Source organism: Cervus canadensis, chromosome 21 (genome assembly GCF_019320065.1).
Source record: "Cervus canadensis isolate Bull #8, Minnesota chromosome 21, ASM1932006v1, whole genome shotgun sequence".
Taxonomy (NCBI): Eukaryota; Metazoa; Chordata; class Mammalia; order Artiodactyla; family Cervidae; genus Cervus; species Cervus canadensis.
The window spans coordinates 15452715-15479511 of record NC_057406.1 but is presented as its reverse complement, the minus strand read 5'-3'; the positions used below and the strand labels follow the sequence as shown (position 1 = coordinate 15479511).

The 26797-nt window shown below is 51.8% G+C and overlaps 1 protein-coding gene across 6 annotated transcripts; it reads left to right on the top strand.

Annotated features, from left to right (window-relative positions):
- Nucleotides 1-26797, top strand: SCNN1A (sodium channel epithelial 1 subunit alpha). 6 transcript variants are annotated; one of them, XM_043440033.1, is made up of 15 exons: nucleotides 1-229; nucleotides 631-880; nucleotides 2105-2287; nucleotides 2973-3333; nucleotides 11332-11599; nucleotides 12980-13173; nucleotides 18348-18451; nucleotides 19060-19223; nucleotides 19660-19758; nucleotides 19954-20071; nucleotides 24079-24157; nucleotides 24279-24336; nucleotides 24466-24521; nucleotides 24882-24957; nucleotides 25366-26797. In XM_043440033.1, exons 4-15 carry the CDS (start codon nucleotides 2978-2980, stop codon nucleotides 25744-25746), a joined length of 1953 nt encoding a protein of 650 aa, XP_043295968.1. In that variant the 5' UTR covers nucleotides 1-229; nucleotides 631-880; nucleotides 2105-2287; nucleotides 2973-2977; the 3' UTR covers nucleotides 25747-26797. The 6 variants fall into 6 exon arrangements, with proteins under 6 accessions (XP_043295968.1, XP_043295967.1, XP_043295969.1 ...); XM_043440032.1 differs by lacking the exons at nucleotides 1-229; nucleotides 631-880 and adding an exon at nucleotides 1532-1665; XM_043440034.1 differs by lacking the exons at nucleotides 1-229; nucleotides 631-880; nucleotides 2105-2287 and adding an exon at nucleotides 2313-2440.

Below are 26797 nucleotides of genomic sequence, written 5' to 3'. Positions count from 1 at the left end.
TTCCCCCTGTGCCTTAAAGGATAATATTTAAAACGGAGCTATGACACAGGTGCAGGCCTCAGGTTTCCATTTTGTTTTCACCAGAACAAGCTTGCTCTGGCCCATTCCAGATCTGGAATGCTGCTGTCTCTAAGCTGCCACACCTCGGCAGGTGCTTCGGGGACACTGGGCTCGCTCCCCAGCTCAGCCCAGACTGGGCCTTGCGATCCTGCTCACTGAAGCTTTGAAGGTAAAACTATTTGTCTTGCAGCCTTGGGCCAGTGACTGGATTTCAGGCATCAACTGGCAAACGGACGTGGCAGGGATGTGTCTCTTTGAACCTCTGAGATGGGACAGGCAGGGTGCTGGCTACTCCTCCTGTTGGTAGGATGTCCTTTGGGAAGGCAGGGATAGTAGACAGAGCTTCTTAGGGAGCCTGGGAGACAGTCCAGGACCCAGATGGCTGGTGGGAGTATGTGAACCTGCCTGACTTTCAAAACCAGGTGCAGGGGAGCCCCAGTTCCCCACGAGACTGTGGCTGGTCTGTCTCGGGGTGTGTGGCAAAAGCCCTAAGCAGACAACCCCCCACTTGCCGAAGAAGAATTCTGCTTCTCTTCTTCATGCTACTGCTGTTTGGTTTTGCGTCCACAGAAAACTGGCCTGTCTTTGCAGAGGGTACTTTCCTCAGCTGGAAAATGAAGAAAAAGCCAGCCTTTCCCTTCTCCACAGAGGGGTCCCCTAAGGCATTGGGGAAGTGATGGGGTGGATTTGGAAGCCTGATTGACAGCAGCTCTCGCTTTAAGAGGCCAAGGGAGACCGGCCACAGATGGGAGCCTTCGTTTGTTTTGCAAGACCCAGCTGAGATGCCGCCTTCTCCGGGAAGTCTTCCTGAATCTCCTGGGTTAGTGCCTCTCCCTTCCGCCTCACCCCCAGGCTCCCTCAGCACTTGGCTCCGCTCTCTGTTACCAGGATCCTTGTCTTATGACTTCATGACCTCGAGGGCCTGTCTTCTCCTATCCAGCTGCATCCAGGCTCAGGCTGGGCCCGTCTGCATGTCCCAGCCCCGCTCCTCCCGGAGGCGAGAGGAGCCAGTGGCTACCTCCTTCGGGGTCACAGTGGCAGACCTCTGGCCTGGGCTGTGTGCTTGGGTCTCTGTGCCTCCTGGGCCCTTCTCTGATCCCTTCCCCCTTTTCTGCTTGGTCCCTCACTCAGAGATTTTGGAGGAAAACCATGGCCCCACGTTGAGTTTTTCCTTCCTTCCAGGATTGGTGCAGCCTTGGGCCAGGCTCAGCTTCTTCCTCCCTACTCTCTTCAGGGCCGAATCCCTCCTGCCTCCTCGGTGCCCGCTATCCCTGGGCTCCGAGGCTCTGCCCCAGTGCCCAGGCGGCCCCTCTTCTCTGAGCACACATTCCAGCAACCCCGTGACCACAGCTGGGGACACATTCCTGGCCCAGCAGCCAATGGTGTAAAAAGGAACAGAATGTCCCAGGGCCCCGCCCAGCCCCCAGCTGCACCTGGGCCCCTCCCTGGGCTGGACAGGCTCGGGGTGGGGGTGAGGGGTCAGGAGGGCAGGACCAGCTGGGAGAGGCAGAGGGGTGCTCCTGGGCGGGGTCGGGAGGTGTTCACACCTTAGTGAGCAGGGAGGAAGCCTGCAGGCCTTGCCTCCTTCTTCTCCAAGGCCCGGGGGTGAGGCTGACCCAGGGGTGCCCTTGGAAGGATTCCCCAGGGAGGGGCCCTGGTTCTTGAAAGCCCACTGGGGGCAGTCCCTCCCCCTGCCTATCCTTCAGTGGTGGGGGAGGGGGACTCCTTTTGGGGCTGGCTCCCTCCTCCTCACCCCCCCTTCTCTGCCTGTCCTCCATCCATCCCTCCCTCCCGGTCCTTCCCCCTCTCCTCCGTCCACCCACCTCCACTATCTGGCCTTCCCTGTTCTCCTGCTCTCCACACCTTAGTCTCACTCATCCTGACTTGTCCTTTTTCCTTGCTTTGCCCTCCTGTCTTTGTGTTCAGCATCACCTCCAGGTTCAAGACCTCCATCCCTTGCCTGCCTTCTTGTCTCCCGGTCTCCCTGACTGCTGGCTCCCCAGGACTCCCAACCCAGCCCTGACTTTTCTTCTCGCTTTTCCAGTCCGGGTGCTGCAGGTCACCTGCCCTCAGGAGCCCTCCTCCCTCGGGAGAGCTCTCAGCTCTGACTCCTCCTCGGCCCCTCCTCCTGCCCGGCTCACCTTTAATTGAGATGCTAATGAGGCTTCTGCTGCTTCCATCCCAGCCCGGCGGGCGGGCTCCCCAGTCTGGCCGCTGCACCTGTCAGGTGAGGGGGAGGAGAAGCTGGGCTGCCAGATTCAACTGGAAAGGAACCAGTCCCAGTCCAGCCACAACCTGGGAGTGGGAAGCAGAAGGCAGCCCAGACCTCTCAGAGCCCGGCCGTCCCTGGGACCGAGAGGGAGTCAGGTCACAGCCCGAGGTCAGGCCCGGGGGCCAGAGGAGAGAGTCCAGACCGCAGGGGAGAGAGGGCCATGTGGGGAGGGAGAGGAAGAGGGACAAGATCACAGAGCTTGACACCCGGAGAGGAAACAGGCTAGAAAGAGAGTCGAGAGACCCGAAGAGAAGTGAAAGGCAGAGAGAGGGACAGAAAGAGAGAGACGGAGGCAGAGAGAATCTAAGACACAGATATTGGAGGGAGAAGACCAAAGACAGAGATTGACTGAACAGAGGAGACAGAGGATACAGACAAGGAGAGTCTAGGACAGAAACCAAAGGGAGCCTTATCAGGGAGGCAGAGAGGCCTCTCAGGGGAGGCTTGGCTCCAGCTCTTCTGACCAGACTCTGGCAGGTCAGCAGGCTCCCGGGGACGGGGCCCGGGGAGGAGGGGGAGAAAGTGGGCAAGAGGTGGGAGGAGAGTGGGATGAGGGCACGGGCCCCAGGTGATGAGGATGGAGGAGGCACCCAGAGCCCAGAACTCAGCCCGGCCCCTTACCCTCCCCAACCCCCACAAAGGCTCATGAAGGGAGACAAGCCTGAGGAGCCGGGGCAGGGCCCTGAGCCTTCGGGCCCCCCACCGCCCACGGAGGAGGAGGAGGCCCTGCTCGAGTTCCACCGCTCCTACCGGGAGCTCTTCGAGTTCTTCTGCAACAACACCACCATCCACGGTGCCATCCGCTTGGTGTGCTCACAGCACAACCGCATGAAAACAGTCTTCTGGGCCGTGCTCTGGCTCTGCACCTTCGGCATGATGTACTGGCAGTTCGGCCAGCTCTTCGGAGAGTACTTCAGCTATCCTGTCAGCCTCAACATCAACCTCAACTCGGACAAGCTCATCTTCCCTGCTGTCTCCATCTGCACCCTAAACCCCTACAGGTAACCTGAGTCAGACGTCCCTCTGGGCAGGAGAGGGGAGCCCTCGACGTGATGGGCTGGCCACTCTGCCCAGGGAAGACTTCCTAGTGCCTGGGCCTTCTCCAGCGCGGGCTTGTTGGACCGACAGTCTCCTCCTCCACCCCTTCATCCTTCTGAAAGTGGGAGGAAGCGCAGATGAGGTCGAGATGCTGATAAGTTCAGAAGGGCAGGGTAGAAATCAGCCCCTCCTCCTTATCAGGAGATGAATCTGATGGAGATCCAGCAATGAGATGATTGCAGGTGTGGTGGGGGGGCGGTAGTGGTGGTGGTGGGAGCTGGCTGGGACTGGGCCCTGGCAGGGTGGTCTGGGTTGAGAAGGGCAGTTTGTGTTGGAGAAAGCAAAGTGTGGGAGTGGTGGTGGTGGAGGTTTCCATGAGCCTCAAGGCGGGGTTGGGGGGGTGAGTGGGGGTGTAGTTGCAGAGCCAAGACAACAGGACAGGATAGAAGCTGCTCTGGTCCGGCTGTTCCCCCAAAGGCCCAGGTGACCCTGCTGAGCTGTGCAGTCCACCGGTCCAGGTGCGGTGTTTGGGTGTGTCCTGAAGTTTTGGGTTTCACCAGCGTTCTTGGCCAATTTTCGGTTTGGAAGCCAGAGGGGGTGGAGGTAACCATGGAGAAGACAGGAGGGCAGGGTTGGGTGTTTACACACACCTTTTCTGTGTGTTCACTCGGTCCTGCCACACCTCACATCTTGGGACACCTGCGGCAGGCCAGACACGGCTCTAGGCACCCAGCGAATGGGTTCATCAATAATTCCTACAATCGTTGCTGAAGGCCAAGTACTTTGCTAGGTATTGAAAGATAAGATGGAAGAGATAGGCATATAAACAAATAACCTCAGCGCACTGTGACAGGTACCGTACACATTGTGAGCTAGAGTCAGAGTGTAAGGTTTATGAGCTAGTGTGTATGTGATCGCATGAATGTGCGTGAGCAAACAAATGAGGTGTGCGTGCAATTGCAAGTGAGTGGGATTGGTCACATATCAGGGGTGGTGTAGTCTGTCGTGTCCAGAGGTGTGTCATGAGCTGATCAGGGTTGGGACATCCTGTCCTGAAGAGAAAACACTGCTCTGTCACTTCACTGATATGAGGCCCTCCTCCTCCTGCATGAGGCCTAGGTTAAGAGGCCAGTTACTGAGAAGCTGCTTCATGCACCAAACCGCTGGACGCAGTTAAGAACTCCTCAGGCAGCTCCTTTAATTCTTTCAACAATCCTTCGAGGCAGATACTGTTATTATTCCTGGGTTACCCTTGAGGAAACTGAGGCAGAGAGAGCTAAGGCACAAGGTCACAGACTCCACTGTGACTTTCCCTGTTTGTGGGGGTTGTTGTTCAGTCACCAAGTCGTGTCTGACTCTTTGCAACCCCATGAACTGCAGCACCCCAGGCTTGCCTGTCCACGATCTCCCTGAGTTTGCTCAAACTCATGTCCATTGAGTCAGCGATGTCATCCAACCATCTCATACTCTGTTGCCCACTTCTCCTGCCTTCAATCTTTCCCAGCATCACCGGTCTTTTCCACCCTGTTTGCCTGATTGCAAACCCCTGCCTCTTCTTAATACCCAAAATACGGATGTGGAATAGTGGAGTTTCTGCTCAGATGTTACATCTCATTTCTTATTCGTTTGTCTGGGTTTTTTTGTTTGATTTTTGTTTGTTTTGTGCAGCATGTAGGATCTTAGTTCCCTGATCAGGGATCAAACCTGCATCCCCTGCATTGGAAGCGCAGAGTCTTAACCACTGGACCACCAGGGAAGTCCCTACATCGCATTTCTGAGCTTGTCTTATTCCCTCTCTCAGCCTTCTTTCTCTTCCCCTGGTGTCTGCGGCTTTGCTTCTTTTCTTCCCAACCTCAGTGCTCCCAGCCCTCTTCCTTCCCCTACTTCCCCCACCCTCATCCCCTGGGGCAGTGGGGAGGGGAGGGCAGGCAGGCTTGAGGAACTAGCCAATAGTAGGCTCTCAATAAAGACTGTGGTTGGAAGATGTGGGTGAGAGATGGACAGTGCAAGGATAAATCTGTTGAGGCCTGCATATTTTCCAAGGTTCTGCAGGGTGCAAGGCCCTGGGCAGTAGAGGAAAACGCCCCAGGGAATGAAAACCAGAGCCCTGGCCTCTGGGGCTTGCAGGCTGGGAGGCAAGTGTTCTCAACGATTAAAACAATCCCTCCTGCAGGAGTTAGTGGGGAGACACCCAGCACGCTGGATAGGAGGGGAGTCAGAGAAGGCGCCTCAAAGCCGGGGAAGGATATGGAGTCCCTACTATGTGCTCGGTCCTGCACTGGGAGTTCTCTAAGCACTACCTCATTTAATCTTGACAGGTCCATGGAGACAGGCATTACTATTATTTCCATTTTGCAGATGAGGAAGTAGAGGTGAAGTGAGCAGGGTCAAACAGCAAGTAATAATAAAAAATAACAATGAGAACTTCTTTGGCAGTCCAGTGGTTAAGGCTCCGCACTTCCAATGCAGAGGATGCCAGTTCAATTCCTGGTCAGGGAACTAGGACCTTACATGCCATAGGGTGTGGCCAAAAAAAAGAAAGAAAGAAAGAAAGAAAAAACACCAATGATAATGGCTAACACACATAGTACTTAATATGTGCCAAACAAAAAAAATTTATATTAATCAAATGATTTAATTTTCACAACAGATCTCTTATGTAGATATCAGCATTACTCCCATTTATAGATGAGGAAACAGGCCCAAAGAGGTTAAGTAATTGCCTAAGTTCACACAGGGAACTAGTGATGAAACAGATTCAAAAATCTGTTGCCCCCCCCCCATAGAAGCCAGTGAATCTAGGAGCAGTAGCTGAGTCGAAGACCAAGTATGTTTGCTTTCAAAGTTCTTTCTCCCATTGCAGTTTAAGGAAGGGCCAGGCAAAGGTATCCAGAGGTGGGGGCTAGTGGGAGCCTGTGGGGAGCAGCAGGAGTCCAGAGGCCGGGAGAGGGGAGAAGGGAAGGATCCGGGTTATTGGTTCCTGTTCCAGGAGAGAGGCAGGGGTGGGTGGACAGGTTGATGCAGCCTGGTGGGTGGGGACCTGCGTGTGACTCATGCTGCTAGCTGGCGTGGGTGCTGGAGGCAGAGGCAAGATAGGTGACTCGGACTGGGGAGCAGGGAGGGGGTGGAAGTCGTGGAAGAGATAGAGGAGCTTGTGAGATAACTGGAGGCAAAGTCAGCCCAAGTGCCCACCTGCAGGTGGCAGGAGTGTGGCCAGCAGAGGGGGAGGGGTATTCTGGGCTGTTCTATAACTGCCAGGAAAGGGGATAAGGCTGAAGACCTTCATACTAAGCAAGGAGGTGTTGAGAGTCCAATGTGAAAGGTCAGCCACAGCGATCCCCATCCCCTTTCTGGTTAACAAAGGGCTTTTTTCACCCAAGAGAGGGGGCCAGACAAAGCCACATCCTCGGCAAACAGAGCCCAAGAGCACATATTTTTCATTCAATCCTGGGAGGGACTGAGGCTGGTTTTAAGGAAGAGTGTGGCATTCTTGGACGGCAAAGAAGGTCATGGAATCTTTCTTCCCCCCAGAGAGCTGCACTGAGGGAGGGGAAGGCTCTGAGCCAGGCCATCCAACCTTGACCCTGGGGTGGACCCTGTACTGCCCCCCACTCCCCCCAGGATCTAGAAAGCAGGTTCTGCATTGGCAGGCCTGGCAGGGACAAAAAGCCCAGACTCTAGAGCTGGCACCCTGCCCCCCACCCAGCCACCCAGTGATGGACTCCTTTGTGTCAGGAATGTCATTTATCTCTGCTGATGGAAAGTTCTTCCTTAGGTAAAGCTGCAGCTTACCTCACCGTAACTTCTGCCCTCTGGCCCTGGTTCTGTCTTTGAAGCAGCTCTAAAGACATCTCCTCCTTCTTTGCCCAGTGGTCATCAGTTCAGGGGCTCCAAGGACAGCAGTACTAGGCTGTCATTTCGGCATCCATTATCATGATCTGATCTTCATCACAGGCTTACTGAATAAGGAGAGAACTACCAGCCGAGAGTCAGAGGAGAACACAGAGAAACATACGTCTGAGAAACGTATAGGTTTTGCAAAGGTCACCCAACTGTTTAGGTGGACGAATCAGAATTGGCATCTGGTCTTCGGCTCCACTTTTCAAAAAATATTAATTAATTAATTTATTTTTGGCTACACTTGGTCATCGCTGCCATGTGCAGGCTTTCTCTAGTTGTGGCGAACAGGGGCGCAGGCTTCGCATTGCCGTGGCTTCTCTTGTGTAGCACCAGCTCCAGGCGCGTGAGCTTCTGTAGTTGCAGTGCACAGGCTAAGTTGCTCAGCCCCATGTGGGATTTTCCCCTCCCAGAGATCCAGCCCGTGTTCCCTGCGTCGGCAGGTGGATTCTCAACCACTGGGCCATCAGGGCAGTCCCTCTACTTCCGTTAAGATCACAAAGTCACAGGGCTGTTGAGTGGCAGGCAGTGCTCTCCTGTCTCCTCAGCTTTCTCTTCTCCAACAATAGGTTACTATTATTTTACTATTGTTCTTATTGAAGAACAGTTGTGACCATAAAAACAATAGCTGCAGTTAGACAATACTCACTCTGCCAGCTCTTTTTCTTACTATGTTTCTCATATGTTAATTCACTTAATCCTTATCACCACGCAGGTAAGTGGTAAGGCTAGGAAATGAACCTGGGAAGCTGATTAGAACTCCATTCCTATAACTTTTACTGCTTTTTTTTTTTTTTTAAACTTTTAATGTTATATTGGAGTATAGCTGATTAATAATGTTGTAATAGTTCCAGTTGCGATTTCTTAAAAAACTGGAAATAGAACTGCCATATGACCCAGCAATCCCACTTCTGGGCATACACACTGAGGAAACCAGATCTGAAAGAGACACGTGCACCCCAGTGTTCATCGCAGCACTGTTTATAATAGCCAGGACATGGAAGCAACCTAGATGCCCATCAGCAGATGAATGGATAAGGAAGCTGTGGTACATATACACCATGGAATATTACTCAGCCATTAAAAAGAATTCATTTGAATCAGTCCTAATGAGATGGATGAAACTGGAGCCCCTTATACAGAGTGAAGTAAGCCAGAAAGATAAAGAACATTATAGCATACTAACACATATATATGGAATTTAGAAAGATGGTAACGACAACCCTTTATGCAAAACAGAAAAAGAGACACAGAAGTACAGAACAGACTTTTGAACTCTCTGGGAGAAGGTGAGGGTGGGATGTTTCGAAAGAACAGCATGTATATTATCTATGGTGAAACAGGTCACCAGCCCAGGTGGGATGCATGAGACAAAGTGCTCCGGCCTGGTGCACTGGGAAGACCCAGAGGAATCGGGTGGAGAGGGAGGTGGGAGGGGGGATCGGGATTGGGAATACATGTAAATCCATGGCTGATTCATATCAATGTATGACAAAACCCACTGGGAAAAAAAAAAATAATTAAAAAAAAAAAAAATAGTTCCAGTTGCACAGCAGAGCAACTCAGCCATACATACACATGTATCCATTCTCCCCCAAACTCCTCTCCCATCCTGCCTGCCCCATAACACTGGGCAGAGTTCCCTGTGCTATACAGTAGTTTCTTGTTGGTTATCCACTTTAAATATAATTGCTGTTCTTTTAATGACTAATAACAAACAAATCTCAGGATGTCAAACACACACCCTTGACCTGAGCTACATTTTTCTCCTATGAGAGGATGAGGGGCAGCCTGCTAGACTTTTATGAGGGAGATGGTGGCTGAGGACTGTGAGGTTTGGACTAGGCACATGAGGACCACCGTGTGTGTGTGTTAGTTGCTCAGTCTTGTCTGACTCTTTGTGACCCCACGGACGCAAAGGCTCCTCTGTCCATGGGATTCTCCAGGCAAGAATACTTGACTGGGTAGCCATTCCCTTCTCCAGGGGCTCTTCCCAGCCCAGGGATCGAACTCAAGTCTCCTGCATTACAGGCAGACTCTACCATCTGAGCCACCAGGGATTGTCCTCCATATCGGTGGTACCATTTTAGACTCCCGCCAGCAGCAATTTCAGATGCTCCACATTCTCACCAACACTTGATGTCGTCAGTCTCTTCATTTGAGCCTAATGGATGTTAAATGGCACCTCATTATGGTTTTAATTTACATTTGAGGACTAATGATGTTGAGCGTCTTTTCATGTGTTTAGTGACCATTTGAATATTTGGGGGGTTCCTTTTTAAAACAATGACATTTTCTTCTCGATTTGTAAGAGGTTTTTATATTTCAGGATTTCTAATTTAGATATTTTTTATTCTAAGAAATTTTGCCTACCCCAAGGTTGTGAAGGTATCTTTGATATTTCCTTCTATAATCTTTATGGTTCTGATTTTTTTGTTTGGGTTGCTTGACTTAATTTTTGTATACAGACTAAGGTAGAGGTTGAGGTTCTTTCTTTCTTTCCCCCCTTTTTTCATACAATATCCAGCATCATCTTTTAAAAAAAAAATTATTTCCTCATTGAGCTGAACAGGTGCTTTGGTCAAAAATCAGGTTGACCATATATATATTTGAGTTTATTTCTGGACTCTATTCTGTCCCATTGATCTGTTTATCCTTATATAAGCACTACACTGTTTTTTGATTACCATGGCTTTACAGTCTTAAAGTGAGGTAGAGTAAGCACTCCAACTTTGCTCTTCTTTTCCAAACTTGTTTTGGCCATTCTAGATTTTTGCATTTCCAAAGCAATCTTAGAATTGACCCGTCAATTGGAATTTTGATAGGGCTTGGCTTGAATCTGGGCTTTCTGGGTGGTTCAGTGGTAACGAACCCGCCTGCAATGCAGATGTAGGTTCAATCCCTGAGTCTGGAAGATCTCCTGGAGAAGAAAATGGCAACCCACTCCAGTATTCTTGCCTGGAAAATTCCATGACAGAGGAGCCTGGTGAGCTACAGTCCTGGGGTCAAAAGAGTCCCACACAACTTCTCCACTGAGCACACATGCACAGCTTGAATCTAGAGAGCAATCTGGAAGGTGGCATAGGAGTTCCTGATCTACTAACGTCTGCAACTCCTTTTATTTTGGTCTTTATTTCAGCAGGATTTTCAGTGTACAGGTCTTGTACGCCTTTCATCAGATTTACTCCCAGTATGTCATGTTGTTTATGCTATTTAATACGGTGCTGTGATTTCATTTTCCGTTTTTTTGATAGCTAGCATGCAGAAACATTTTTTGCATATTGGTTTTATATCCCGTAACCCTGTTTATTTATCGGTCCTAGGTGTTTGTTTTGTTTTGGTAGATTCTATCCCTAAGGCCCTGCTACTTTGCCAGGACTTTCATGATGGAGATGATATAGGCCCTGTATTGAGAAGGAATGTGAGGATTTATACTGGACAGGGTAAACACGATTTTTGAGCCCCACCTGAAACTCCTTAAAACTGAGTCTTTGGTGTAGGAGGGCGGGGAAAGGATAGTGTGTGGTATCTGTATTTTTAAAGTTCCTTGGAAGGTTCTAGAAGTGCAGTTGAGACTCCCTGATTTAGAAAGTGTCAAGTGGCAGACGGTCAAAGGCCACCCTCGCGAAGAGCGGGGCGGATGGCCCATGCACCATTTTGGTCCGTGGGAGTAAGTGTCTGGGCCTTGCCAGCCCACCCCTTCTTCTGCCCTGGGAAACAGCAGACAAGTTCCGGGTTCCCTTCCAGGCCAGGGCGAGTGCGAAGAGAGCACCTCCCACCTCTCCCTTAGGATAAACATGCAGCAATAAATGCCGTCCCCGCCTGGGCTCACTGTCGCCTCCAATCACCCGGAGGCGGACACACCTGTCTGCACCTCCCTTCGCCTCCGAGATAGCCCAGGAGACCCCAGAGCTATTCCCCGCCGACTTCTCTGGGCTGAACTGATCTCACCCGTTACAGACGGGGAAACTGAGGCACGGGAGCTGGTGGGGGGCGGGGGGGGGCGAGGATATAAAACCAGGCCGCCACCTTCTAGTCCGACCGTTCACTACCGCCCCTTCCAGGTACAAGGAAATTCAAGAGGAGCTGGAGGAGCTGGACCGCATCACGGAGCAGACGCTCTTCGACCTGTACGAGTACAACTCCTCCAACACCCTTGTGGCCCACGCCCGCTCCCGCCGCGACCTGCGGAAGCCGCTGCCGCACCCCCTGCAGCGCTTGCCGGTCCCGGCTCCGCCCCACGAGGCTCGCAAAGTCCGCCGCGCCGGCTCCAGCGTGCGGGACAACAACCCCCAGGTGAACAGGAAGGACTGGAAGATCGGCTTCCAGCTGGTAAGGCCCCGCCCCGGCCCCGCCCCCGCCCCCTGCCCCCACCCCAGGCCATTGGTTCCGCCTGCGCGCAGGAGTCGGCTCAGCTCCCGGTCCTGCGCGACCCGCCTTCGCTGCCAATGATGAGGCGGGAGTCGGCGCGCTGGCAAAATAAATAGGTTACATATATGAATAAATTTGAAAATTAAAATTAAATAACGACTCTCGGCGCCAGCTTGTGGAGGCTCCTCGATGGGGGCCTCTGTGGGAGTGTTTATGGGGATGGGAAGTCAGATCTACTGTGGAAATGCTCTTTCTGAATTCTGATCCCCAGTGTGGGACTCACTTGGGACCTTCCAGGGTGATGGGGCATTGGGGCTCCAGCAGGCGCAAGACAGAGAATTGTTACTGCTTAGTTGCTCAGTTGTGTCTGACTCTTGGCGACCTCTTAGACTGTAGCCCACCAGGCTCCTCTGTCTATGGGATTCCCCAGGCAAGAATAATGGAGTGGGTTGCCATTCCCTTCTCCAGGGATCCAACCCAGGTCTCCTACATTGATAGGCAGATTTTTTACCACTTAGCCACCGGGGAAGCCCATATATATATGTATATATATATATCCTCTCTCTTAAGCCTTCCTCCCATCTTTATTTATTTTTTTTAGTTTTCTTGCTGTCATCTCCCTATTCTCTGTCTTGGGCTTCCCCGGTGGCTCCCTGGTGGGTCAGATGATAAAGATTCTGCCTGCAATGCGGGAGACCTAGGTTCGATCCCTGGGTCAGGAAGATCCCCTGGAGGAGGGCATGGCAACCCACTCTAGTATTCTAGCCTGGAGAACCCCCATGGACAGAGGAGCCTAGCAGGCTACAGTTCATAGGGTCGCACAGAGTCTTACATGACTGATCGACTAAGTGCACACACACACATATATACATACATATATATATATATATATTTATGGCTGATTTGTATTGTATGGCAGAAACCAACACTATATTGTAAAGAAATTATCCTCCAATTAAAATAAAAATAATAATAAAGATTTTAAAAAAAGGGAGCGAAGCAGGGAGACGGTACCCAGAGACCAGGGTTCCAGTCCCCTCCTTGATACTGGGACAAACTGCTTGATCCTTCAGTATTCCTATCTGTGAAATGGGGAGAAGAATCTTTGCTTCACCCTCCTCAGAGGCTGCATAAATGACCACAAGGTGTGTGCAGCTCCCAGTCTCCTCCATCAATCCCGTGCTCTCCAGGTCTGCTGTCTTCCAGGCTTCGGCTTCTCCCAGCCTGGCTCCCCGCCCCTTTCTATCAGTCATTAGGACCCCAGACCATTCATTGCTTGACCTTGCCCCACCCTGCTTACCCTTGCTGCTGGTCCTCTGATGCTCTGGTCTCTGTGTCCAGTGCAACCAGAACAAATCGGACTGCTTCTACCAGACGTACTCGTCAGGGGTGGATGCTGTGAGGGAGTGGTACCGCTTCCACTACATCAACATTCTGTCCAGACGGAGACAGGACACCTCTCCCTCGCTGGAGGAGGACGTGCTGGGCAAATTCATCTTCACCTGCCGCTTCAACCAGGACTCCTGCAATGAGGCGTGAGTCCTTCCCTGCCGCCAGGCTTCCTGCTCTGCGCCCCCCACCCCCCACCCCGGGTCTCCTTTGCTGGACCATCCTGAGACCCAGCATGGAAGGCACCTTGGAGTGCTGGTTGAATAACTGAATGCCTGCAGGTGGTGAGGAAGGGCAAGTATTGTCCGCAGGTCCAAACCTCTGCCTGGGGAATGGCCCTGCAGGACATGGGTGGCTCCCTGCTCCCTGGGTCTGCGGCAGTGTCAGATGGGAGCCTTGGGAAGGCCGGGCTTGAAGTTTGGCTTTGAGAAACCAAGGACTGAAGCATGGCTCCCTATTTTCCTGAGGCCTCTTTCTCACTGGTATCAAGCTCGAGAATGCCTGGAAGGTCATCTGGTTCCCTGCCCTGCTGGCTCAGCTAATGCAGGCAGCAGTGGGTGGCGGACATAGCATGGACTGAATCAGGGACTAACCCTCAGTTCCTGCTCCGGGTCTGTTTCTTCTGGACCAGGTGACTCTGGGCATTTCACTCCACTCTTCAGAGCCTGTGTTTTTGTTTGTGAAATGGAGGGAAATGAGATTCTTTCAGTGTTCATTGAATCAATATTTTTGACTATCTGGACTATGTGCCAGTCATTGTTCTGGGCATTTGGGATACATCAAAGAAGAAGGAAAAATCCTTGCCCTTCTGACACTTTTTCTCTCTTTGGCCACACTTGGTGGCATGCAGGAGGATCTTAGTTCCCTGACCCGTGCCCCCTGCAGTGGCATCTCAGAGTCTTAACCACTGAACCACCAGGGAATTCCCTTGGCACTTTTCCTTGAACGATGAAGATGATAACATCTATCTCCGAGTGCATGAGATAAGGAGTTTGAGGGCACTTCATATACTGCAATGAGTCGTGGGTCTCATGGCTCGTGGGAAGTGACAGTCACGCAGGTGAAGTGACTTGCCCTTGGACACCAGGCCAGCCAGAGCCAAGGGTCCCCCTCACACTACTGCACTGCCCACCTGGCGTTCTTTCAGTCACATCTCCTCTCATAATGTCCTTGCAAAGAGGTCATGGCTGCTGCCAGCTCTCTGAGGGCTTGGGGGGAGGGGGAGGCTAGGAGTAAGGGAGGTCCCCTTCTGAAGCCTCTGCTCGCCCCCACCTTCCCGTCCGTCCGTATTCCTCGAAGTTCAGGCACCATCTCTGTGCCTTTTCCCGGCCGCGGAAGGGCCGAGGCAGCATCTCCACCCCACAGGGACCCTGTCCCTTCCTTGTCACTGAAGACTGTCAGCAGGGCCAGGTGTCACCTGCTTCTGCCCCCTCCTCCCCTCACCTGGAGCACACTCTGCCCCGCGCACACCTGTGTTCCTGGCTCGGGTTTGTGTGTGTGTTTGAGCACAAGTGAGACGGTAGCAGCACCTGAGCCTGTGGCAGCCCACACCTGCCACCGAGTCACTCTGTCACCCTCTCACTTTGCCCGCCCCAGGCTCCCGCCTTCTCATCAATGGAAAGTCCATAGTTCATCTCAGTCTTGACACTTAGGTCACTTCCTCACTTCAGAGCCTCATCGTTTCTCACTGGGGTTATCATAGCCCCCTAATCTGTCTCTCTGCCTCTCAAGCCTCCCTTTATTCTGCGACCGCAAGAAGCTTTATTCTTCAGCGTTCTGCCTGCACTTCACTGCACTTAACTATTCCAGACAGTCCTGTGTGAAATCCGTCCGTGTCTCTCTGGCCTTCGGGATCGAGTTGAGGTTCTTTATCATGGCTTTCTCAGCCCTTTCCTACTCTGGATTCAATTCTCTTGCCTCTCTCTCTATGATCTTTTCTTTAATAACAGTGTTATTGAGTTGTACTTTGCATACCACAAAATTTATCCTTTGAGTGGATACAATTCAGTAGTTTTTACTATATTTACAGAATTGTGCAACTATTAACACTGTCTAATTTTAGAATGTTTTCCTGTCTCCCTATGTCGTCCCCTCCTCCAAGCCTTGGGAACCACTAATCTACTAACCACTGTCTCTATGGATTGCCTACTGGGGACATTTCATATAAATGGAATCACGTAATATGTGGTCTTCTGTGACTGGCTTCTTTCACTTAGTAAGGTGTATCCATGTTGCAGCCTGTATCAGTAATTCCTGCTTTTTTTTTTTTTTTGGCTGCGTCACAAGGCAAATCTTAGTTATCCAACCAAGGATCCAACCCTGGTTCCCCCTGCAGTGGAAGTGTGTAGCCCTAACCACTGGACCATCAGGGAAGTCCCCCAGTTCATGCCTGTTTTTCACTAAATAGTTTTCCATTGTATGCTTATGCCACATTTAGTTTATCTATGCTTTGGTGGATGAACATTTGGGTGTCTTTCACCTTTGGCTGTTATGAATAATGCTGAATGCTGCTATCAGCATTCCTGTACACATGTGTGTATGGACGTATGTTTTCATTTCTCTTAGGTAGATACCTGGGAGAAGGCAATGGCAACCCACTCCAGTACTCTTGCCTGGGAAATCCCATGGACGGAGGAGCCTGGTAGGCTACAGTCCTTGGGGTCTCGAAGAGTTGGACACGACTGAGCGACTTCACTTTCACTTTTCACTTTCATGCACTGGAGAAGGAAATGGCAACCCACTCCAGTACTCTTGCCTGGAGAATCCCAGGGATGGGAGCCTGGTGGGCTGCTGTCTATGGGGTCACACAGAGTCAGACATGACTGACGTGACTTAGCAGCAGCAGCAGCAGCAGCAGGTAGATACCTAGGAGTGGAACTGCTGGGTCATATAGTAATTCTATATTTAGCATTTAGAGGAATGTCTGACTGTTTTCCAGGTATCTGTACCATTTTACATTCCCACCACCAGTGTGTGAGGGTTGCAAATTCTTCACATCCTTGCCTTGTTATAGCTGTCATTTTGGCTTTAACTGTCTTAATGAATCCCTATACCCCCCCTTTTTTTTTTTTTTGGCTGCACCATGAGGCTTGTAGGATCCAGCCCCGACTAGGGATTGAACACAGGCCCACAGCCATGAAAGCTCTGAGGACCACTGGACCACCAGGGAAATCCCTGATTTCCTATACTCTTAATAGCAAATTTATATAGCCCTTATTCAGTGCTAAGCACTGTTCTAGGTGTCATTTAATCCTCCCAGAATCCCTATGAAGTCAGTACTAGTATCATCCCCATTTTACAGATGAGGAAACTGTGACACAAAGAGATCAAGTGCTTGGGCTGGTCTCCCAGCTGACAGTCGTTAGAGCTGGGGTTCAAGTCCAAGTAGCTTTGCCCTGGAGTCCGTACTCTTCACCATCATATTACACTCTTCTCATACACCCTAGTAATGCACTCAATGTGTTTCCGTTTGTATGTGTTTTTACCAAGTGTGTGTGTAATGTGGACATAAATGGTGTTGTATTATGTATCTCATGTTGCCTTTCACTTTTTAAACTAAGCTCTGTGAGTTTAAGATTCATCCATGGTCTGCTCTGTGGATTCCACCTGCGGCAGACAGCCCGTGGTGTCCCTGTCCCCTCCCCTCTGAGCAGGGCTCCCAGGCCTTGTAGGACTGGCCTCTTCCTCTTTCATCCCTCCCTGAGCACAGACTGTGCTCTGGAAATGCTGCCATCCTAGCTCTTCCCAGAATGTGCGCTAGTATTTCACACCCTGAGCCTTTGCTCTTTGAGGGGATGGACTATTCCAGATCATTGAGTTCCATCTCCTCGTTTTATAGACTGAAGACAGTGAGCTTAAGAAAAATGGCTTGCTTAAGGCTATGTTGTCAGCGCCCCCTTCCTCATGTCTGTCCAGCCTTCTTCCCTCCCCTACTTCTCTTCCTTCCTCCTCTACCTCCCCCAGCCCAAAGCCCCATCCCCCTCTTCTCCCTGACGCCCCCATGGCTCGGGAGTTAGAACAGATACCCCCTGTTGGCTGGGAAGTTCAGTTTAGTTCAGTTCAGTTGCTTAGTCATGTCTGAGTCTTTGCGACCCCATGACTGCAGCATGCCAGGCTTCTCTGATTGCCTTCCTTGCCAGGTGACCTGCATCACCAATTCCCAGAGCTTGCTTAAACTCAAGTCCATCGAGTTGGTGATGCCATCCAACCATCTCAACCTTTGTCGTCCCCTTCTCCTCCTGCCTTCAATCTTTCCCAGCTTCAGGGTCTTTTCCAATGAGTCAGTTCTTTGCAAACTATTGGGGTTTAAGCTTCAGCATCCAGTGAAGCTGAAACTTCATCTTCAGTGAAGCTGAATATTCACCTTCCAGTGAATATTCAGGACTGATTTCCTTTAGGATTGACTTGTTCGATCTCCTTGCAGACCAAGGGACTCTGAAGAGTCTTCTCCAGCACCACAGTTCAAAAGCATCAGTTCTTCAGTGCTCAGCTTTCTTTATAGTCCAACTCTCACATCCGTACATGACTACTGGGAAAACCATAGCTTTGAGTTAGATACCCCCTATTCTGGTGTGGGCTCTGGTTGCAGTCCACACAGCTTCCCCATTGGGGGGCATGTGATTTGCTGTCAAATCACGTTCATATTGTAGCAACACAAATCTAAGACTCCTTTCTCTTTGTTCCCAAGCCTGTCCCAGCCCCGCTTTGGACCTCCCAGTGGGAGGCATGCTGTTGCAAGACTCGTTCCTGCCCTTGGACCTGACCTTCCTGGTCTCACTGTCTTGCCCCCTCCCCCCACCACTTCCTTTCTCTTCCATTCATTCATCAACTATTTGTTCTCGATCTCCGTTTCTCCTACATGCCAAGAACCATGCCATTAACCCAGAGACCATTCAGCCATGAAGGCAATGTGTTCCTGTCCTCAAGGAAATTATAATCTGAATGGGGAAGTAAGATGTAGACATGTGAGAAGCCAGGGATGCTGGAAGAATTAATAATGTACTGCAGCATCGAGATGGGAGAGGCCACAAGGCCAGTGACCTCGGGTGGCCTGGGGGAAGGAGCCTGGGCGAGAAGGTAGCTGACCTGGGTTTGAGTCCCGTCTCAAGCTCGCTGCTCACCTTGGGCAGCTACTTGATCTCTCTGAGCCCGTGCTTCCTCTCTTGTGAAGTGGCGATGATGCCTAGTGAGAGGGCCTGGGTGAGGCTCCAGCACCGCGTCTGCACATAGTAGGTGATCAGGAAACAAAGGGCTCTGAAAGTCTTGCTCTCCCTGACCCCTGCACCTTCCCCTCTGACCCCGCTCTCTCTCTCCTGAATAGGAATTACTCTCACTTCCACCACCCGATGTATGGAAACTGCTACACTTTCAACGACAAGAACAGCTCCAACCTCTGGATGTCCTCCATGCCCGGGGTCAACAATGGTGCGCTGTCCCGACCCCAGCCCCAGCTCTTCTGCTGCCCTGTGTGCCCACATCTACCTGCCTTGAGCTCCTGTCCTAGAAGCGCTCCAGGCCTCACTGCAGCACGCCCATCTATATCCTGGAAAATCCTCTTTGCTTTTTCTCCTCTGTGGGTATCACGTATTCCATCCCAGGTGTGATAGGAATCCTATCCTGGCACCCCAAATCCAGCTCGTGCGTGTACGTGCTTGGTCACTAAGTCGTGTCTGACTCTTTGCGACATCATGGGCTGTAGCCCACCAGGCTCCTCTGTCCATGGAATTCCCAGGCCGGAATGCTGGAATGGGTTGCCATTTCCTTCTCCAGGGGATCTTCCTGACCCAGGGATCGAACGCATGTCTCCTGCATTGGCAGGTGGCTTTTTTTACCACTGAGCCACCAGGGAAAGCCCCCGAATTCAGCTCAGGGGTGGCCAAATCCATTTGTAGGTCTTCCTGAACTTGCTGCTTTGGGAGGCTTAGAGACTAGGCAGGGTGGGAGGATGGGTTTCCACACCCTGATGCTTCTCTCAACCAATGTGCCCTGCCCCCTGGCTCTGTCCCACCTCCTCCACCCACCCTTCTCCCCAGGTCTGTCCCTGACACTGCGCACAGAGCAAAATGACTTCATTCCACTGCTGTCCACGGTGACTGGGGCCCGGGTGATGGTGCATGAACGGGATGAGCCTGCCTTTATGGATGATTCTGGCTTTAATCTGCGGCCCGGCGTGGAGACCTCCATCAGCATGAGTAAGGCAAGGATGCTGCCCGGGAGACCTGGGGAAGACCCCAGATGAGGGGCAGAGAGAGGGCTTGCAGGGGTGACAGCCAGAGGACCAGAAGAGGTTGTGATGGGTGAGCTTCGAGCATGTAGTGGACTTTGGGAGCAGAAGTCTGGGGTGAGGGGCCGGGCTGAGTGGGCATTAGGAAATAGGTCTCTGAGGAGTGCGCGTGGGATGAGAGCACTGGGAAGGGGTTTGGAACATGCTGAGGGTTCCAGGGAATGCTCCAGGCTCCCTAACACCTTCTCGGAAGTAGCCCTGAGGTCATGTTGTGAAATGACCAGGAGGGTAGGAGAGATAGCCGAAGGACATACAGCCTGGGACTGAGGGAAGACAGAGGTCAGGAAGAGGCCTGGACCACTTGCTCTGACCTCTGACCTCTGACTGCTTGGTGTCTCTGGGTTCTTAGGAAGCCGTGGACAGACTCGGGGGCGACTATGGCGACTGCACCAAGAATGGCAGCGAGGTCCCGGTGGAGAACCTTTACAATACCAAGTACACGCAGCAGGTGAGGCCCAGCCTGTTTCCATGGCAACTGTGTTCAGCATAGGTCAGCCGTAGCCACCAGGTGTGCGTGATGGGCGATGGGGATGGTGGAGAGAGGGGTGGAGGCACACTGGGGGGGCTGGTTTGTCCTCCCCTCCCCTGCCATCCTGGGGTGGGCAGGCCTGACCCCATCCCCCTTCACGCTCCCCTCCTCCAGGTGTGCATTCATTCGTGCTTCCAGGAGAGCATGATCAAGGAGTGTGGCTGTGCCTACATCTTCTACCCACGGCCCGACGGTGTAGAGTTCTGTGATTACAGGAAGCATAATTCCTGGGGTGAGACTGCGGGAGGCCAGCCTCTGCTCCCACCCGAGCCCAGGACTTTCCCAGGAGCCCTGCACTCTCAGCGCCCCCACTGTAGCTTCCGGCTCCCACGTTCCCCAACCGGTTCCCCCACTGACTCCTGTTCACTGGTTCTTAGATGCCACCCTGTCCGTTTTCCTCTCACTCTGTCTCTCTTCTCTGTTCCTCCCTCTCAGTTTTTCTCTCTCTTTTGACTTCTGTGTGTTTATAATTGGATGTCCCCATTTAAAAGTAACTTATGGGACTTCCCTGGTGGTCCAGTGGTTAAGAATCCGGCTTGCAAAGAAGGGGACGCAGGTTTGATCCCTGGTCGGGGAACTAAGATCCCACATGCTGTGGAGCTACCGCGCCCACGAACAGTAACTAGAGAATCCATGAGCCGAAAGGAAAGATCCTCATGACACAGTTAAGACCTGACCCAGCCAAATAAATAAATAAGCAAATAAATATTTCTTAAAAATAAAAATAACTTGCAGCAAAAGGAAAGAAGAACACACGAGGAAGATCTCCCTGGGTTCCTTGCCCTTCGGGTGGCATCCTGCTCACTCCCTAGGGTACCGGCAGGGCTGGTGCTGGGCACTGGTGAGACAGTGCTGGTTGCAGGAAGAAAAGACTAGAAATTGTGTGGATCTGCCTCATTCCCTAACACCTTCCGGTTTATGTATATTTTATCATGCACGTAATGTATCAGTTCAATAGGAGCAGGTGTATCATTTAGAAATGACTTGTGGAAGAATTAAAACATTAAAACTAGAGGAGAGCACAGTCAAAAGAATCTGGAAGACACTAGATTCTCCTCCTGGCCCTGGTCTAGGAGCAGATCAATCTCTTTTCCTTTTCTTTACAGCTGAGTTATTCAGCAGGGAAGCTGAGAGAGAAAGTCCCCAGCAAGAGAACACAGAACATAGAGGGCGAGCGTCCTTGGTCCACACCCCCTTATCTGGCACAGCCGGCCCCTCCGAGGGGAGAGGGCAGGGACATGGCAGATCCCAGAGTGGAGAGCAGCCTCCATCTGTGCATTTCTCTGCCTGCTTTCTTTCCTGGTGTTGCTCTCTTAGTCCTCCCCCGACCCATGCCCTGCAGTCTTGGCCTCTGATTTCTGGCTTTCTAGCCTTGGAGAATCACAGCGCATCTGAGCTGGAGGGAAGCTCGGAGGCCATCTTGCCTCATGGGCCCCTTTCTCAGACGAGCAAGCTGAGGCCCAGAGGGAAGACAGGAAGTCCCAGGACATGCAGAGCAGGCACTCTGCCCACTGTTCCCCGGGCCCCCGAATGCTGATTGCTAAGAGGTTGTGAGTTTGAAAAGATCCTTGAGAGAAAAATGACCTTGCTGTTTGCTAGAAGCTGTGAGGATGAGGGAGAAACTTGGCCGAAGACACAGTCTGCTGAGTTTCCTAAGGACTGCTTGCTCCTCAGCCTAACTGCTTCCCAGTCTTCCTAATTAAAGATTAATTCTGTGATTAATTATATAAACCCTGGTATTCAGAGGGATTTGGGTCAGAAATGAAGAAGGACCCGGGTGACTGAAAGTATCAAGAGTAACAAAAAAACCCTACTTAGAACCTGGGAAATAGGGGTGAAGGGGAATCCATGGTCCCAGTGAAAGTAAAAGTGCTCACTCTTTGTGACCCCATGGACTGTATAGTCTGTGGAATTCTCCATGCCAGAATACTGGAGTGGGTAGCCTAGCTGTTCCCTTCTCCAGGGAATCTTCCCAACCCAGGGATCGAATCCAGGTCTTGCTGTATTGCAGGTGGATTCTTTACCAGCTGAGCCACAAAGGAAGCCCAAGAATACTGGAGTGGGTAGCCTATCCCTTCTCCAGCGGATCTTCCCAAACCAGGAATCAAACTGGGGTCTCCTGCATTGCAGGTGGATTCTTTACCAACTGAGCTATGAGGAAAGTCCTTAAAAGTGAAACCCTCTCAGTTGTGTCCAACTCTTTGTGACCCCATGGACTTCACAGTCTATGGAATTCTCCAGGCCAGAATACTGGAGTGGGTAGCTTTTTCCCTCTCCAGGGCATCTTCCCATCCCAGGGATCAAACCCAGGTCTCCCGCATTGCAGGTGGATTCTTTACCAGCTGTGTCACAAGGGAAGCCCACGGTCCCATTATTCATTTTTTGGTAACAGATGTATTGAGATAATTCGTTTCCTGGATAACTCACTCATTGAAAATGTACAGTGCAATTTTAGTATTGTGTGTGCCTAGTCACTCAGTTGTGTCCGACTCTCTGTGACTCCATGACCTGTAGCCCTTTAGGTTCCTCTGTCCATGGAGATTCTCCAGGCAGTATAGTTTTAGTTTTTTTGCATAGTCATGGAACTGTGTGACAGTTGTTGCAATCAGTTTAGAACCTTCTCACCGCTGCAAAAAAAAAAAAAAAATTTGTACCCATTAGTGGTCTCCAAGCTTGCCATTCCCTGTATCCACAGGCCCTCCCCCCGCCCCGCCCCCAGCCCCTCAGAACCACTCAACTACTTTCTCTCTACTATAGATTTGCCTCTCCTGGACATTTCATAGATCACAATATGTGATCCTTTGTGCTTGGCTTCTTGTACTTAGTGTTAATATTTTCAAGGTTCATCCACCTGGTATCAGGGTTTCCCTGATAGCTCAGCTGGTAAAGAATCTGCCTGCAATGTGGGAGACCTGGGTTCGATCCCTGGGTTGGGAGGATGCCCTGGAGAAGGGAAGGGCTACCCACTTCAGTATTCTGGCCTGGGAAATTCCATGGACTGTATAGTCCATGGGGTTGCAAAGAGTTGACTGAGTGATTTTCACTTTCACTTTCCACCTGGTAGCATATATCAGTACTCCATTCCCTTTTATGGCTGAATAATATTCATTGTATGGATAAATCTCATCTTGTTTATCCATTTATCAATTAATGGACATTTGGGTTGTTTCCCCTTTTTAGCTGTTAGGAACAATGCTGCTGTGAACATTTATGTACAAGTTTTTTTGTGGTCAATGTTTTCAGTTCTCCGGGGTGTGGAATTGCTGGGTCATTTGGTAGGTTTAGGGTTTCTCCAATGGGTCATTGCATAAAGAATCTGTGGGCAATGCAGGAGATGAAGGGCACATGGGTTTGATCCCCGGGTTGGGGAGATCTCCTGGAGAAGGGCATGACAACCCACTCCAGTATTCTTGCCTGGGAAATCCAATGGACAGAGAAGCCTGGTAGGCTAGAGTCAGACCCGACTGAGCAACTGAGCACACATGCATGTAGTATAGTTTTATATGTTTAACCTTTTGAGGAACTGCCAGACTGTTTTCCACAACAGTGGCACCAATTTATATTGCCAGCAGTGATGAGTTACAATTTCTTCATGTCCTCATTGACACTTGTCATTGTCCTTTTTCATTATAGCCATCTTGGTGGTGGTGGTTTAGTCACTAAGTCATGTCCAACTCTTCACGATCCCATGGACTATAGCCCTCCAAGCTCCTCTGTCCATGGAATTTCCCAGGCAAGAATACAGCAGTGGGTTGCCATTTCATCTCCAATATCTATCTTAGTGGGTGTGAAGTGGTATCTTATTGTGGTTTAACTTCATTATTCTTATACAAAAATTGTTCCCACTTTTCTTTTTCACTTTTCAACATTTGTCTGTGTCCAGAATTTGCCTGCAATGTGGGAGACCCATGTTCAATCCCTGAGTTGGGAAGATTCCCTGGAGAATCCCATGGACAGGGAAGCCTGGGTGGCTATAGTCCATGGGGGTGGCAAAGAGTTGGACCCATGACTGAGTGACTAACACTTTCACTTTAACAAGGGTGTAGCCTGTTGTTTTTATTTTTTGCTGGACTTGACTTTATTTCTTAAACATGTTCTGGTGCTGTCACTCAGGGGCCCTTCCTGTTTTGCTCCATAATACTCTTGTGCAGTGGGTGCCAGAGGTCTTGGGAGACCTGGGGGGTGTGGGTAAAGAAGGTGGAGGGGGTCTAGAATATGAGCACATCTCTGTACCCGCAGGTTACTGCTACTATAAGCTCCAGGATGCCTTCTCCTCAGACCGCCTGGGCTGTTTCACCAAGTGCCGGAAGCCATGCAGGTGAGCATCCCCTCCTGGAGCCCAGGCTGGTCGTCTGGGTACCACAGAGGATCCTTGGTCCAACTTTGAGTGGGAGAGCCCCACCGCTACCCCCTTCACTGAGCACCTTCTCCATCCCCAGTGTGACCATCTACAAGCTCTCTGCCAGTTACTCACAATGGCCCTCCGTGACATCCCAGGTAGTGTATGTGTGTGTAGCACTGCTGTCTTCTCTGGGCATATGTGTATGAGTGTGTTTGACCCCACCCCCAGCTCTGTAAGCCTGAAGAGTATGGGGGTGACCCCACTGACACTTCATCCCCTCCCAGGACTGGGTCTTCCAGATGCTATCCCGACAGAACAACTACACCATCAAGAACAAACGGTCAGTTCCACCCTGGTCCCAGACTTCCCTGCCCACTAATGTAGGAGTCTCAGGTTTGATCCCTGGGATGGGAAGATCCCCTGGAGAAGGAAATGGCAACCCCTTCCAGTATTCTTGCCTGGAGCATTCCTTGGAAAGAGGAGCCCGGCAGGCTCCAGTTCATGGAGTCCCAAAAGAGTCTGACATGGCTGAGTGACTAAACAGTGACAATAATTCCTTTCCCTGGGTCCCAGCCTGGGGAAAGGAATCTGTGGGAGGGAGAGCAGACCCAGGAAGAGGGATGGGTACAGCTGATTGGAGGAGAGTGTTTTTGAGCAGCAGAGAAATTAACCCTGGGCTGTCTCTTCCCCTACTCCAAAGGGATGGAGTTGCCAAACTCAACATCTTCTTCAAGGAGCTGAACTACAAATCTAATTCTGAGTCTCCCTCAGTCACGGTGCGTCCTGCCCCACTGAACCTGGGATTCTCTGGGGGCAGGGGGTCTTCGTCAGGGGCCTGTCCATGAACACAGGGGATTACCTCTGTGGGGCCTGAGGGTTTTGGCCTCGAAGGTGGGGGACCAAGGGGAGAGGGCGAGCTCTAGAAGGGTGGAAGGATGCTCGCTGGGGTGAAGTCTCAGGGCGGGGCAGTGATGGATGATGGGGAGAAGCCTCTCGAGACAGGCCTGGGTGTCTGCCATGCCCACGGTGGCCTCATTCTTTGTTTTCCTTGGAAGAAACCAGCCAGCAGTCCTGTGCTCCCAGAGGAGGGGAGCAGAGGCCAGGGGCCCTGGGGTCAGGAGAGGCCGAGTGGAGTGGAGGATGGGCTCCCTGCCAAGTGCTCAGCGTGCCTCTTGCCCTCACAGATGGTCACCCTCCTGTCCAACCTGGGCAGCCAGTGGAGCCTGTGGTTCGGCTCCTCTGTGCTGTCCGTGGTGGAGATGGCCGAGCTCATCTTTGACCTCCTGGTTATCACCTTCCTCATGCTGCTCCGGAGGTTCCGAAGTCGATACTGGTCCCCGGGCCGAGGGGGCAGGGGCACCCAGGAGGTGGCCTCCACTCCAGCCGCCTCTCTCCCCTCCAGTTTCTGCCCCCACCCGGCTTCCTCCTCCTCATCCCCGCCGGACCCTGCCATCTCCCCAGCCTTGTCAGCCCCTCCACCTGCCTACGCCACCCTGGGTCCCCACCCGGCTCCATCAGGCTTGGCAGAGGCCAGCGCCTCTGCCCACACTTCGGGGGAGCCCTGAGAGGGAAGGACGGTGTCCCCTCCCCAAGGCAGGCACTTCCCTCGGTGGGAGGGACCCGGCCTTGGCAAGATTCAAGAATGTTTGGCGGCTTCCTCTCAGAGCTGCCCAGCTGCCCCTGGTGTGTGCGTGGGTGGCGGGGGGGTGGGGGGTGAAGCAGGATGGATAGGGGGCTACGGAAATTGCCTGGAGACCCCTGGCCAGCATCACCCCGGTTCCTCCCTGGACCCGCTGGTCTTGCCTCGAGAACACTTTGCTCTCCCCCACCCCAGTGCAGCCAAGTCCTCTTTTCCCTTGGATCAGCCAAGCCAAACTTGGATCTCTGTCAAACAACTTTCCTAGGAAACAACGGATGACCAGAACAAAACAGACAAGGGCACACAAAGGCATGTGTGGTTTCCTTCCTAAAGATGGCTGATTCGGCTCCAGAATGGCCCTCCACACTGCCTTCCAGTGACACAGGCGTTTGCTCCTCTTCTTGAACGGGGGTGGGGAACCCCACCCCAAAAGCCCCCTCGGTTAGTTGCTAGGCAATTCTGTTTGCCTGACTCCCAGGGCAGGGACTGGGGCAGCCCAGTGTAGTGAAGACCTGGATTCCCAGTCAGCCTCACCACCCCATCCCCCCACGGAGCCTCGCCCAGTGCCTCTGCCCTGCGTCCTCGTCCTTTGTAACTCTGCGTATTTGCTCAAGCTACTTCCTTAGCCTGGAAGCCTAACCCCCCACATCTAACCCTCCAGCATCTGCTGGAGAACTCCTATGCATCCCTGAGAACCCTGCTCAGATACCATTACTTCTGTGAAGGCTTCTTCCCCACCCTGTCTTCCCCAGATCTTACCACTTCCCTCTTCTGTGGACTCCCATCACACACCATCACATCTGTGGAAGTGCTGACGCTGCATTTAATTTTCCTGTTCATTTGTGTCTGTGTCCCCAGCATGACCGAGCTCACAGTGGTTAGGGATTGAGTCTTGTTCATTCATGTATCCTCACGGTCTAGTCCAGTGTCCCACTTGGAGCAAGTAGGCAGGTACTTAATAAATGTTGTTGCATAAA